At 42.8% G+C, this 15,144-nt stretch overlaps 1 protein-coding gene across 2 annotated transcripts in view; it reads right to left on the reverse strand.

Annotated features, from left to right (window-relative positions):
- The window catches only part of ARAP3 (ArfGAP with RhoGAP domain, ankyrin repeat and PH domain 3), a 149,892-nt gene that overhangs the window by 104,118 nt on the left and 30,630 nt on the right, over positions 1-15,144 (reverse strand). For both annotated transcript variants that reach the window (XM_077474240.1, XM_077474239.1), the window contains exons 4-6: positions 13,700-13,776; positions 10,492-10,758; positions 4,033-4,102 (exon numbers count right to left, since the gene is read on the reverse strand). In XM_077474240.1, the coding sequence (XP_077330366.1) occupies positions 4,033-4,102; positions 10,492-10,758; positions 13,700-13,776 (414 nt within the window). The remainder of the gene's footprint in view (positions 1-4,032; positions 4,103-10,491; positions 10,759-13,699; positions 13,777-15,144) is intronic.

The raw sequence follows: 15,144 nt of genomic DNA on the forward strand, positions 1-15,144 counted from the left end.
ACACATTGAAGCCAAGTTCCAGAGAACACATTATAAGCACTTAAGGCAAATCGTTTTTTTCCTTTTGAGATAAAGGTTTTACACAAATAAATGAAAGCTGACCATTGTAAGCACCCCTGTCAATGTTAAATGGTTTGTCTCATCCCTGTGACTACAAGAAAGCTTGTTCTTTTGAAAAACAACAGACTTACTGGTTGGATCACCAGATGAAAAAAGAAAGCCTAAAAAAGAAAACAAATGCAGTCATCACATCTAAGAATTGGTAAACTGCAATATAATGTATTACAGTATATGTTTGCTTTTGGGTTTAATACCTCTTTAATTGAACAGGTTAAATGTGTTTAATGCTTTTAAAGTGTACCTAAACCAAAGAACAAAAATGAACAATATTACAGCTTATTAGTCTTAGATGTAGGGCTGCATTTTCTTTTTCTTTTTTCGTGCTTCTTTCCTTTATTTTCACCTGATGACCCCGTCAGTAATACACTTCCTGTCCTAAGGTAAAAATGTAATACACTTCCTGTCCTAAGGTAAAAATGTAATACACTTCCTGTCCTAAGTTAACAATCATCACTCACTGTACTCTCTCTATGGCAGAGCAGCCTGGTATGGAAAGTGTGTTATTGTTAGGTTTACATACATTTTGAAAACACCAATTTACAGATTATTGTCATTTGATCAAACTATTATTCACGCAAACAAAGACTGACTTGTTAGTAAAACATCTCCTAAAGAGCCAATTGAATTTTATTGTTATCATAGGATAAATTCTGTTCTATAGGCAAAACAGTAACTGTATCTATAGAAAAAACTGTAACAAATATCTTTAAGGCTCGGTTCACACAGGGGCGACTTGTCCAGGCGACTTCGCCGCCTGACAAGTCGCGCTCCGTTCTGTACTATGGAACCGTTCTAATAGGAGCGACTCAAGTCGCTCCGACAGAAAAAAGGTTCCTGTACTACTTTTGCGGCGACTTCGGGCGACTTGCATTGACTTCTATACAGAAGTAATTTTGCAAGTCGCCGCTGATCATGTGCAGGTCGCGGCAGGTCGCGGCGCTGCAAGTCGTGCCGCCCACTGTGTGAACCGAGCCTTAATCACAAGCCTTTTTAGGTCTTTTGGTACAGCTGTACATCTATCACCTAAAAATGTTATTTATTCTACAATGAAGGAAATCAGAAGTTAGTCCTACCACAGGGTACAAGAGGAAAAACATGTACTTCCAAGTATTCATACCTTTCTTTCGTTTCCTTAATATGTTCTCCTGGATCAGTGGTCTCCAAACTGCAGCCCACGGGCCAGATGTGGCCCTTTGCTTGCCTTTTTTTCTGGCCCTTGGGCCATTGTTGCTCCCACTGATACAAGGCACTATTCATCCCACTGACTCCAACGATGAGGCACCAATCCTTCCACTGACATCAACAGTGGCACATAATATATCACATATACATATAGTATACACCATCCGTTAACCCTTCATCATATAAAATATACTATATTGACAGCGCTAAATATCCAATAAATTTCAAAACAAATATACATAAAAAGATGACAGTTTGTAATTTTTAAGGAATCCACCAAAAAAGTTTTTTTGAAGCCCAAAAACGTGAATATGAGCTATCCACTACAGTGTTTACAAGGTGATGAAAAAGAGAAGAAAGTCCATCTCCAAGCCAGAGACACCAGTGCACAGAAGCTTCACAATCGGTGACACCCCTTATGGTAAAAAACTCACCAGAACTCAAAGGGTTACAGGCACATCATAAACAATTATTATTATTGGTTCCTCGGATTCCTTATAGAGATGCTTCTCAATATAACCAATACCAAACGGTTATCAACATCAATAGTTAGAGGTTCCTTGATCTCCTTACAACAATATCTTTGGATTTACAGTACTCCACTCAACACAAATTCACAGTGCAGAGACAGAAAGTAGGAAACCAGCGGCCGGGCTCCCTAGGCAGCAGTGCACCCTAGGCGGCCGCCTAGTTTGCCTAGTAATAGTACCAGCTCCTGTAACTTTTCAATCCAAGGATGGTGGGCAGGAGATGACTGGCGGGACAATCCATGTATCAAATTTCATCTAGTTTCTTGATCCGCTTGCCAAGGGGTGCAAAGCTTTAAACTTTAGAAAACTTCCAAAAGACTATCTCCTTCCCATGAGGTGCTGCAGCATTCAGGCAAGCAGCAGCACCTCATGGGAAGGAGATAGTCTTTTGGAAGTCCTTTGAGTTCTGGTGAGTTTTTTACCATAAGGGGTGTCACCGATTGTGAAGCTTCTGTGCACTGGTGTCTCTGGCTTTTCATCACCTTGTGAACACTGTAGTGGATAGCTCATATTCACGTTTTTGGGCTTCTAAAAACTTTTTGGGTGGATTCCTTGAAAATTACGAACTGTCATCTTTTTATGTATATTTGTTTTGAAATTTATTGGATATTTAGCGCTGTCAATATAGTATATTTTATATGATGAAGGGTTAACGGATGGTGTATTCTATATGTCTATGTGATATATGATTTTAATTTATGATAGCAGCTTACAATTGGATTCTGATAACTTCCTTTATTTGAGCGCTGGGATCAGTGAGGAATATTTTTATATATTGTTCAGTGATATTAGTACCAGTGGCACATAATACTTGCAACTGACACCAACAATGGGGCACTATTCCTCCTCCTACTGACCATAGGTGCTATGTATTATTTTTCTCCCATTGACCAGTAAGGCTGAAGCATTGTATACTCCCACTGATGCCAGGGCATTTTCTACTCCTACTGGCCACAGTCCCACCCCCCTAAAGTCCAAAGGACAGTAAACTGGCCCTTTGTTTAGAAAGTATGGAGACCCCATCCTAGATCCTGAAATCCTAGGGTTCTCTCATGTGCTTAATTTGACCTGCTTTCCCACTTGACCCCACTTCCAGCTCCTTTGTTTTTCTGTGACAGATGGTCTCTCTGGCCAAAAGTCAGGTAGGGGAGTTTGGAGTAAGCAAAGCATTTCTGTCGACCTGCAGAATGGGCCAACATCTGCATAGTAGAATGCCTTCGGATCTATGGATGATCTAAGGGTATTAAAAGCAAAACTAAAATAAAGACACCCTGGGTGTCTTATATTGCATCATAGCAGTATGCCCAGCCCCTCCTTTTTAATTTTTGACTTGTTCTTTATATGCACCCTTACAAAATTTGTCTTTTAATATCATAAAACTGAGTTGACCTCCAGCCTGCAATTACTGAATTTCAGGCTGTTGGCACACATATACAATATGCGCATGTAAAAGCATCAAGTTTACTGCTTACAAATGTCAGTCTGGACAAAATTAGTATTTTAGCACCAGTGACATCCCCATAAAGTTACCTTTTTTCCAGTTCCTATGGCAAGGCAAGGGAAAACAGAAGATAGAGGCAAGGTTAAAGAAAGAAGGAAAAAACGATTGAAAAAGTAAACAGACATTTGTATAGATAGGACAGTAAGGACTGTTGTAATGTGTTTATATACTTTATTCTGACCCATTATGACAGAGGTTCAAGTACTGCACACATGTCAGTGTGAAGTTAAACAAATGGAAAAGTCACTGCATGGATTTCAGATGAAGTACACTGATCTCAAGTTCTCAAACCTTGGAAGGGAAACACCAAGACCAGATAATGCTAATGGCAATGAGTAAGTATTATAGAGCCAGTAAGAAAAGGGAGTAGTCTCAAATCTGAAAAGGCGTTAAAAAAAAGTATAAGGGTCTGCTTCTGTTTACCACAGAGCAAATGGTGCTAAGATGGTGTTACGTGCAAGATGTGTATGTGATATGTCTATTATAAATGCATCAATTTATGTGCAATTCAAAGAGTAGCCATGTGACAAGCCCCACCTTCTTTTAAATTCACACCTCTTATCAAACAAGCCGCAGGCTCTAATTTTCATCACATGGTTTATTTTGTTATGCTATGCCTGCTACCAAGCACGCTTTCCTTCCTTCTATTCCTCAATGTGAAAGGTCACATAAAAATTGAACAGCAAATGAGCCGCTTACCTTGTCATTACTGAAGTACATTAGATTATTTCCATCAAATCTTACAAATCTTCTCTGGAAAACATAGTTCCTGCAAAGAAATAGCAAAAGGCATTTAGGGCACTTAGGGCTGGTTCCTACCTTTGAGAAGGTAAAGCGACGGGTGCATGAGACGTTGGTAAACGTAAAGCTCACGTTGATACTCACAGACATATCAGGACAAATTTCTGAGCATATGGCAACCCTGGTTAGATCAGTTTGCATTGATGTGCCCACCCTCGCATTTTTTGGACTCATAGAATCTTCATTGTGCTCAGCCAAGGACTCCCCGGGGTCCACCCCTCTCTTATGGCTCCTCCCTCCATTTCTTTTCTTTCTTCTATCCTGTCTTTCCTCTCTTTCCTCTTTCTTTTTCTTATTATCCGTTTTATTACTGTCCCTCGGCTATATGTTGGACCAATTTCTCACATGTTGGCTTTCCTGGAGCGTTCTATTTTGTTCATAGCCACTTTCACTACCCACGGTCAGCTTTGCCATTGGTTATTGGATAGAAGGGCTTTTAAATTGTGACCTGGTCCGATGGGCCATACTATATATACACTGGGTGACCTCAGGTGCTGTTTCAACTACTGTACTTGATGTGTTCTATGAATCTTTGGGATTTCTTATTGCCTGTTCTCTAGGTATTTGATTGATGGGGTCATACCTCCACTCGTCTCCCTAGTAAAATGTACTATTATTTTGATACCCTAACTTTGGTATTTTTTTTTATGGTATATACTGGTCCTATTTGATTGTGAGGGTGATGACCCAACTTTATGATATTCATCACTAATGACAATCTTACCTGCACCACATTAGACATATATGAAGGAAACTAGATATAGCAACAATATAGGAGCTATTTATAGCAGAAAAAGGGGTATTTTTTCCAAACTGAGGATACTGTCATAAAAGCAGTCCTTGAGCTTCAGTTAAGTGGATTTTCATAGGCTGAGAAAATGTGACCAGTTTGCTGCAGGCAGGAAGAATCATCTTCTTAGTTTTCTCCAGTGGCAGCTGGTGGCGATTTTTTTTTTTGGTGGGGGGCGGCAAACAGTTGCTACAACCCGCCCCCCTCGGGTCTGGAGCACTTACCCCATCTATGGTGGGCAGCACTTTTCCCGGGCTTCACTGGCGGCTTCCCCTTCCCCTGCTCTCCATGGGAATCGCGGTGGCTTCTGTTTGCTCCCTCCTCCTCGGCGGCCAATTGAGACGCTTCTCTTTACAGCCAATCAAAAAATGAGTCTCAACACCACTTCTGATAGGCCGGATTCAGGATCGGTGTTTCAATAGCGAATATTCAATCCCTGTTGTAACACCTGTGTAGGCTCAAAGCGCAATGCTCTGCACCACAAGTCCACCCTATTTTGAAGCCTATTAGAGCCTCTGGCTCTAATCAGGTTCTTCAAAAAATTCCCCCGTCATTGTAATTCATGCACTCGGCATTCTGAAAGGGGCAGGATGCATGAATAGGGTATGGCGGCTGTGGATAATAGAGCATGGGGGTGGCGCCGGTTGATAGAGGGGGCAACGCTCGGATGCCTCTAATGGACGGGCCGCCACTGGTTTTCTCTCCCCCAGTGATTAGACTGAGGCTCAGGCATCAGGATGTATATTGTGTCATCTATGAGCCAAAATCCCAGTCCAGGAAGTAGACTTTGGCTTTAGATGTTGCCTGAAGAAAGATGTAACCATCCTTCAGGAGAGAAAAGATGACCACATTGTCAGGGGATTACTGTGATCTCTTTGAGAAGTGATAAACACCTGTAAGTGTCACATTAGGGTTGATTTACTAAAAGCAAATCAACTATTAACTTTGCAAGGAAAATTTCCCCTGAGCTTAGTGAATAGACTGCTGATTTCCATCATCCAATCATGCGCAAGCAAACATGCTACTTTTTTACATTCTTTGCATGTGATTGTATGAATCTATTGTATATTTTGTATAATTCTATTCGGGGTGTGCAGCCAGCTCAAAATTAATATTTCTTATGCACTTTTCCTTTACATTCAAGATGTGAGCACCTACCTATTTCTAATCAGCTCTGGTCTGGTCACATCTTGCAGCCCCAGCTTGTCTGTGTAAGGGAACTGCTGCTGTTGCAGGTGAGAGGAGGGAATGCCGTGCCGACAATGGCCGGGTCATGGGAGCCTATGAGTGATTTGACAGCTCTTGGAATTCACAGCCGTTGTCAGCACTCCCTTACACTGGGGAGCTGGAGCTGCAGGATCACGTGACTGGAATGGAACAGATTAAAAATAGGTAAATGCATAGATCTTTTTGTATACGGGGTATGCAGAATAGGTAGGATAAGGGAAGGGCAACATTTTTAGGATTAGTTATAGTTAGGCTTTTATTCCACTTTAACCTAAAAAAATGTAGGCACGCACTAAGATAAGCCTTGTAAACATGTGAAATAGAACTTAGGCCGCGTACACACGCGCGGACTGTTTGCCCAACCTTGTTCGTCAAACAGTTTCGGCAAACAGTCCGCTCAAAATTTGCATGAGCGGACTTGCCCACACACGAGCGGACTGTTTCAGCAAACTGTTTGCCAAACAGTTCGCTCAACTTTTGAAATGAACGGACTCGCCCACGTAAGGAGGAGGCAAATCCGCCCATTTCGAGCGCGTGTACAGGTAGGCGGGGCCCGCGAAGGAGACGTCGCGGGCTCCGCCGCCTGGAATGGGCTTAAAGGGGAACCCCAACGCCGAAAAAAATCGGCGTGGGGGTTCCACCAAAGTCCACACCAGACCCTTGTCCGAGCACGCTACCCGGCCGGCCAGGAAAGGGGGGCGAGCGAGCGCGCCCCCCCTCCTGAGCCGTACCAGGCCGCGTGCCCTCAACATGGGGGGTGCCTTGGGGAAGGGGGGGCCGCGCGGCCCCCCCACCCCAAAGCACCTTGTCCCCATGTTGATGAGGACAAGGGCCTCTTCCCGACAACCCTGGCCGTTGGTTGTCGGGGTCTGCGGGCGGGGGGCTTATCGGAATCCGGGAGCCCCCTTTAAGAAGGGGGCCCCCGGATACCGGCCCCCCACCCTATGTGAATGAGTATGGGGTACAATGTACCCCTACCCATTCACCTGTGAAATAAAGTACAAAAAAAAACACAACACAGGGAAAAAATATTTTATTGCACAGCTCCGGGGGGTCTTCCGTCTTCGGGGGTCTTCTCGCCGGACTCCTCCGCTATCTGTGTGTAGCTCTTTTACTAGCGGAGGAGTCCGGCTTTCTTCCTCCCCGCCGCCGGCCTCTTCTCCCGACTTCGGGGGTCTTGTCCCCCTCTTCGGTTCTTCTGCCGGGCCACCGCGCCTTCTTGTAGCTCTTTTACAGGCGGTGGCCCGGTCTTCTGTCGCCGCTGTCGTCGCCGCCGCCGCCTTCCGTTCTTGTTCTTCTTCTTGTTCTTCTTCTTCTTCTCCTGGAGATGTTGACTCGACGAGCTCTCCGGCCGGAATGCCAGGGACACGCTCCGCTGCCACTTATATAGTGACAATGGGGCGGTGTCACATGGTATATGTCACATGGGTTGGTCACATGGTGACCCCGCCCCCTTACGATGTCATAGTCCCCATGTGACATCAACCCATGTGACCAACCCATGTGACATATACCATGTGACACCGCCCCATTGTCACTATATAAGTGACCGCACAGCGCGGCTCTGGCATTCCGGCCGGAGAGCTCGTCGAGTCAACATCTCCAGGAGAAGAAGAAGAAGAACAAGAAGAAGAACAAGAACGGAAGGCGGCGACGACAGCGGCGACAGAAGACCGGGCCACCGCCTGTAAAAGAGCTACAAGAAGGCGCGGTGGCCCGGCAGAAGAACCGAAGAGGGGGACAAGACCCCCGAAGTCGGGAGAAGAGGCCGGCGGCGGGGAGGAAGAAAGCCGGACTCCTCCGCTAGTAAAAGAGCTACACACAGATAGCGGAGGAGTCCGGCGAGAAGACCCCCGAAGACGGAAGACCCCTCGGAGCTGTGCAATAAAATATTTTTTCCCTGTGTTGTTTTTTTTTTTGTACTTTATTTCACAGGTGAATGGGTAGGGGTACATTGTACCCCATACTCATTCACATAGGGTGGGGGGCCGGTATCCGGGGGCCCCCTTCTTAAAGGGGGCTCCCGGATTCCGATAAGCCCCCCGCCCGCAGACCCCGACAACCAACGGCCAGGGTTGTCGGGAAGAGACCCTTGTCCTCATCAACATGGGGACAAGGTGCTTTGGGGTGGGGGGGCCGCGCGGCCCCCCCTTCCCCAAGGCACCCCCCCATGTTGAGGGCACGCGGCCTGGTACGGCTCAGGAGGGGGGGCGCGCTCGCTCGCCCCCCTTTCCTGGCCGGCCGGGTAGCGTGCTCGGACAAGGGTCTTGTGTGGACTTTGGGGGAACCCCCACGCCGATTTTTTTCGGCGTTGGGGTTCCCCTTTAAGCCCATTCCAGGCGGCGGAGCCCGCGAAGTCTCCTTCGCGGGCCCCGCCTACCTGTACACGCGCTCGAAATGGGCGGACTTTCCGAGCGGGAACAGTCCGCTCATTTCGAAAGTACAGCGGACAGGCCCACACACGGGCGGACTGTTCGCTCAAACACAGTTTCAGCGGACAGTTTTTCGGAATTTCCGAAAGACTTTGTCCGTCCAACTGTCCGCTGAAACTGTCCGCTGAAAGCCCACACACGAGCGGACTGTCCGCCCAAACACTGTTCAGCGGACAAGGTTGGGCGAACAGTCCGCCCGTGTGTACGCGGCCTTAGAGCTTTACCTGCTAGCTAAACAAAAATGAAACATATATCCAAATCAATATTTCATATTTCTCTTCTACACTTTTAGAACAACCATCATTGGGGTTGCACCGATACTTGTACTTGTGCACATGCTCCGATACCTAAAACTGATACCTTTTTCATATGGTGCAATTTGAGACCATACAAAATGAATGGGCTCAAATTGCACTGTAAAGAATTGCATATGCTTTGAACAGGAATGCGGTGCGATTCCTGTCTGAATCACACGTGGTTTCCCCCACTGCTCCTATGTGAACCCAGGCCTGTTATAGTGACTTCAACCAGGGTTCACACAGGAGCGGTGTGGGAAACAGCATGTGATATGGACAGGAATCGCACCGCGATTGTTCAAACCACATGCTATTTTTTGCAGGGCGATTTGAGCCCATTCATTTTGTATGGGCTCAAATCGCACAAAAAAATAGGTATCGGTAATTGGTATCAGCAAGTCCTTGAGGAAAAGTATCGGTACTCGTACTCGCTCTGAGAAAAAACTGGTATCAGTGCATCCATATCCATCATGTTATTCAAATAATGGTTTTACTGTTCTTTTTTTAAACACTTGTGCTTTTGGGTCTTTCTTATTTCGTATATGATCTTTCTTTAGTAAAAACTGAATTTTATTAAAAACGTAAAGAGCTTATAGCATATAAATATTATAATCAATCACATAACAACTCATTTTAACCACTTGCCGATCATCCATGCAGTTTTACTGTAACAGAATGGCACGGCTGGGCGAAACTACGTTATGTAACGTTGGTTCGCCCTGTGGCCACTATGCTGTGCCTGCTCACCCACAGAGCCAATGCGCTTGCCTGGTGGTCGCGATTACCGCTGGGCTCCTGCAATTGCTCGGGGCACATGGGGAACCGGGATCTGTGTGTGTAAACACAAAGTTTCCGGTTCTCTGAGGGGAGAAGTGACAGATCGTCTGTTCATACAGAGTATGAACAGCGATCCATCTCTTTCCCTACACAGTCCCCTCCCCTTTCATTTAGAACACACAATAGGGAACACATTTACTCCTTGATTGCCTCCTAGTAGTTAACCCCATTTACTGCCAGTGACATTTTTACAGTAATCAATGCATTTTTATAGTACTGATTACTGTAAAAATGCCAATGGTCCCAAAAATGTGTCAAAATTGTCAGACGTGTTTGCCATAATGTTGCAGTCCCCATAAAGATCGCAGATCGCCGCCATTACTAATAAAAAAAAAATGATATAAAACTGTGCCCTATTTTGTAGACGCAATAACTTTTGCGCGAACCAATCAATATACGCTTATTGTGATTTTTTTTACCAAAAATATGTAGAAGAATACATATCGGCCTAAACTGGGGAAAAAAATATTTTTTATATATTTTTGGGGGATATTTATTATAGCAAAAAGTAAAAAATAATGCGTTTTTTTCAAAATTATTGCTCTTTTTTTGCTTATAGAGCAAAAAATAAAAACCGCAGAGGTGATCAAATACCACCAAAAGAAAGATCTATTTGTGGAAAAAAAAGGACATCGATTTTGTTTGGGTGCAACGTCGCACGACTGCGCAATTGTCAGTTAAATCGACACAGTGCTGAAGCGCAAAAAGTGCTCTGGTCAGGAAGGGGGTAAAATCTTCTGGGGCTGAAGCGGTTAAACGTAATAATTTGACTTACCCTTGTGGAGACAGTTTATCAAGCCATCCAACTAACACTGGTCTTGACTTGTCATGCATGGAAGTGAAACTAGCGTAGGGTGAAATGGTCATATCATCTGTTATTTCATCTGTGTACAGGTGGGATGGAAGGCTGAACCTTTTGTTTTCCTCAGGAGAGTCCACGGTGGAGTAACCTTCCTGCTCGTTGTGTACAATCTGTGTGATTCGCTGTGTTTTTCCATCTTCAACCTCACTCTTCTTCTCCTTTGATGTATCACCCGTATTCCTATAATACATGAGCACACTCATTTATGGAAGTGTATATAATTGTGGGAAAAAAATGTTTACAACAAAAATGATGGAGGTGGGAGATGAGTAAGGGAGTAGAATATCAGTAGCCATGAGATTTACAGTATGTGTAACTATATCCCTCAATGTAATTTGTTTTATTTTCATCAGCATGGTTTTCTAAAAAAAAAAAATCAATACAATTCTACTTTGACAACCTAGTTTTAAACCACAAGAAAATATATAACACTGTCTCTGCTTAAAAAATTTGACTATTAATCATTTTAGGAAACAAAAGCACTTCTGCCAGGCAGGAAAAGGGTTGTTGGTTCGAATCCCAACCATGGCATTACCTGCACGGAGTTTGCATGTGCTCACTGTGCTTGTGTGGGTTTCCTTTGAGTACTCTGGTTTCCTCCTACTAAGATCAGAAGGATGTGGGTGTCCCAAAGATTAAATCTTGTGTAGAGCATAAAGGGAGAGCTGATCCCCTTTAATACTCTGTAGGAGTTACATCTGGATCTGTAAGATCACAATAAGCACTCACTGGAGAGAGTCATATTTAAAAACCATGGACAGGGTATCTTGTAATATATAATATAAGGGAGATATAAGATGTTTTAAATGTGGTTTGCCTTCTCCTGATTTAAATCATATAATTTATTAATACTTTAATATACTGTAATATTAGAACATTTTTAGTTGTTTAATTAAAGTAATTTCAGACAGAAAATACGGGTACAGAGAGTACATAAAGCACAGATAATATAGGATTTATAAGGTGAAAATTGGTGAGTATACACATCAAGCATTGGTAAGCAGGTACAGGTTTAGGTAATGAAGCCACAAAAAATGATAAGACACAGGCTGAAGAGTAACAGATAATGTTGAAGAACAATTAATGTCAAGTCCGTGGATCGTAGCTTCTGGGAAAATACTCCTGGGAGGAAGTAACATGAAAACAAGAAGCAAAAAAAAATCCTGAAAGTGCTTGGATCCAGGATATAATGTCTCAAGTAAGGTATGGTATAATGATGATATATAACTGGAAGAAACACCAACTTCCATTAAATAGGCATAATATTTTTTAAAATCAGAACATAATAAGAATCTTTTTAAACCAAACACAAATGGAAAACAAAAAGATATATCATTACACCTAGTGGTAAGGTGGATATATCCAAAAGGAAAAAATATTCAAAGATTAAGTGCCACGTCCTAATATTATGGATAATGCAAAAAAGAAAAAAGGGGGACTTTTTGGACTTTATAGGCACTAGTACAGAAAACAATTGAAGGTAATAAAAAAATATAATTTTATTCACAGAGATACATAGGTACAATGGAAGGAACAGGGAACAAGGAACAGAGATAGAAAGAGTCATTTTTAATTCCAACCTTTTTTCAGCACCAGATGTTACCAATTATATCTATAATCTATAAAAAGCCTTGAAACAGAATAATATCTTTGGTAAATATATTGTAGATATTGAAATGGCAAAACATCAACATGCTGGTACTAAATTCGTGCCCGACATGTGTCACGTATTAAGACAACGCTTCTTCTGGGGCTCAAATGACAATTTCTTAAGAACAAAAAAGATATTATTATTCTGTTTCAAGGTTTTTTATAGATTACTCCGGGAAGTCACTCCGGGATCCATGGCAGCGGCGAAGAGGACTGATTCGGGGGCTTTGTTCTCAGGTAAGTTATTCATAATGAGCTAGTATGCTATGCATACTAGCTCATTATGCCTTTGCCTTACAGGGTGTGTGTTTTTTTTTGCCTTTACTTCCTCTTTAAAAAAGTACTTTCCTGGCTTAAAAAATTGTGACAAGATAGAATGTGTTACATGACTGATGGATAGGTAAACTATTGCAGCTGATAACTGTACAGGAAATAGCTAACCCTATATCTCTGTCATGTATAGACACAAGTCTTGTGTGCCTAATAGTAAATCAAGCCTTGCTTCCAAGTAAACACTAGGTGGAGGACCATACCACCACCTTCAGAGGACACAGAGAGTAAGGATTCTCAAGAAACACTTAGGCTCAGTTCACACAGCGGGCGGCACGGCTTGCAGCGCCGCGACCTGCCGCGACCTGCACACGATCAGCGGCGACTTGCAAAACGACTTCTGTATAGAAGTCAATGCAAGTCGCCCGAAGTCGCCGCAAAAGTAGTACAGGAACCTTTTTTCTAAGTCGGAGCGACTTGAGTCGCTCCTATTAGAACGGTTCCGTAGTACAGAACGGAGCGCGACTTGTCAGGCGGCGAAGTCGCCTGGACAAGTCGCCCCTGGGTGAACCGAGCCTTAAAAATACTAGCCCCAGTTAAAACTTCAGGAATTCTTAAAATAAAGCTGAAATTGTTAATGAAATACCACCAAATTCCCCCTCCCACCCAACTCATGACAAACCTTAAAAAACACAGAGCTCTGGTCATACACATCTGTAATCTTTTTAGGGTGCTCTAATTTTATGCAGCAACATCCCCTCCTTCTAGGCAATGGGTTGCTTAGTAGTGCATGTGTTGGTTTCACCACAGACTATAATAAGTGTTTGCATATAAACCGTACTTGTCTGCATGTAGTCCATTATACTCTGTGACAGAACTCTATGCCCTGTACCAAACCCAATGTTAGAAGAAGAGGAAGATGCTGGATCGAGCATGGGTAGGATACAGAGCTGAGTATCACACTAAGGTCTGTGTCTATGTAGGGTTAGCTTTTGAAGATATGAGAGGGCAAACTGTGGTATTTTATTTATAAATGTAGTTTTTGTTATCTGAAATATTTCAGATAATGTTCCGTTATCTCCCATTTAAGGAGAGATAAGCAGGCACCTCAGCATGTTCCACTATCTATAAATGCAGACATTTCACTACAATTCATTTACAAAGGTTCATATCTACATGTATTCTGGTAAATAGATCTCACCAGGGATGACTTCTCTCTTCTCCAGGTGTAAACATTGGCATGGTGGAACACGTCCGTATTTTGCCATTCTTGACATCCTGTGTAATGAAAAAATATTTCTTAGAACTTTTTTTTTTTTTCAGGTCACAGCCTTGAAAAAATGTCAACATTTATTTATTGAAGTATAGAGGTTCATGCATGTAAAGGTGGGCAGGAATATAATAACATTGTGATCCTAAGAGACAAAAAAAATACTTCTGCCGGGCTGGTTACCAGTGTTGATATCTATTACAATGCGTTTATAGGATCTTCTTCTTCATACACAAAATCTCCCTGAAGCACCAAATCATTCACCTTTAAATTCGAGCATATAAAGCTTGTTTGTCTTACGGGGAGTCACATATTTTATGTTTTTGTTGTAATATTTTAATGTGTCATTCCAATTTGACATGCTTGCTGTACCATATTTTCATTACTTTGTAGGTTTAAAGCATCTCTTTCTAATGGCTGTATTTTACTTCAAGCACACAGACACAGGGTGACAGTGGCCTGGGTTTTGGCTGCTTTTGGCTAGATTGGGTAACAGTCTGATGTCTATAGGTCAGACACACATCAACTGGCTGACTCTGGGAAGAAATGTCAATCAGACGGGTAAGGTTTTCTGTGATAAAAGCAGCTTTGCATAGCTTCCCTTCTCTTTGCCAGGATGCCACTAAACATTGAGAATAAACAAGGTATTGTCAAAATGACTTATTAAGTTCTATGTATCTACGGTAGTATGTATCCTAACAACTATTCCATCTCAGCAAAGCACATTAAAAGGGCTGAATAAAAAAAGCAGGTTCTCACTACAGGTAAAAGAGAGGAAGAGGGATCTTTGGGGTAAATTTAGGTAATGCCTCAACAAATCATCTATGGTCCATTCACACCACAACCCAGTGCTCTGACACATGTTACATTGCGCAGCATTAAGCAGGCCATTCAAACTGTATTGATTGCAATGCACTTCAGTGCATGGAAAATAGGTGGTGTTTGCATCTTAGTGCACTGCAATGTATAGGACATTGGGGTTGATTTACTAAAGGCGAATTAACTCTTGGAAATGCAGTTGCTGTAGATCTGAGGGGAAGATCTGAAATAAGGGGAAGCTCTGCTGATTTTATCATCCAATAATGTGCACGTAAAAATGCTGTTTTTTTATTTTATTTGCATGTCCCCCTCATATCTACAGCGAGTGCATTTCCAAGTGCACTTGTAGTGCAAAGTGGATTTGTCTTTAGTAAATAAACCTCATTGTGCTGCTTTCTTGTGTGCTGAAATGTGTTTTATAGGTGTGTTGGACATGCCATTTAAAATGAATGGAATTGCAGCACATCAATGCATGTAAACTGTTTTACCAATGCACGATACTGCAATGGCCTGGGATAAACAGGTGCTTGAGGAGAAAGAGTTTAAAGTGAGAAATA

This window comes from Lithobates pipiens, unplaced genomic scaffold, assembly GCF_037356315.1.
Source record: "Lithobates pipiens isolate NorthernLeopardFrog02 unplaced genomic scaffold, aLitPip1_a1.2 Scaffold_8, whole genome shotgun sequence".
Lineage (NCBI taxonomy): Eukaryota > Metazoa > Chordata > Amphibia > Anura > Ranidae > Lithobates > Lithobates pipiens.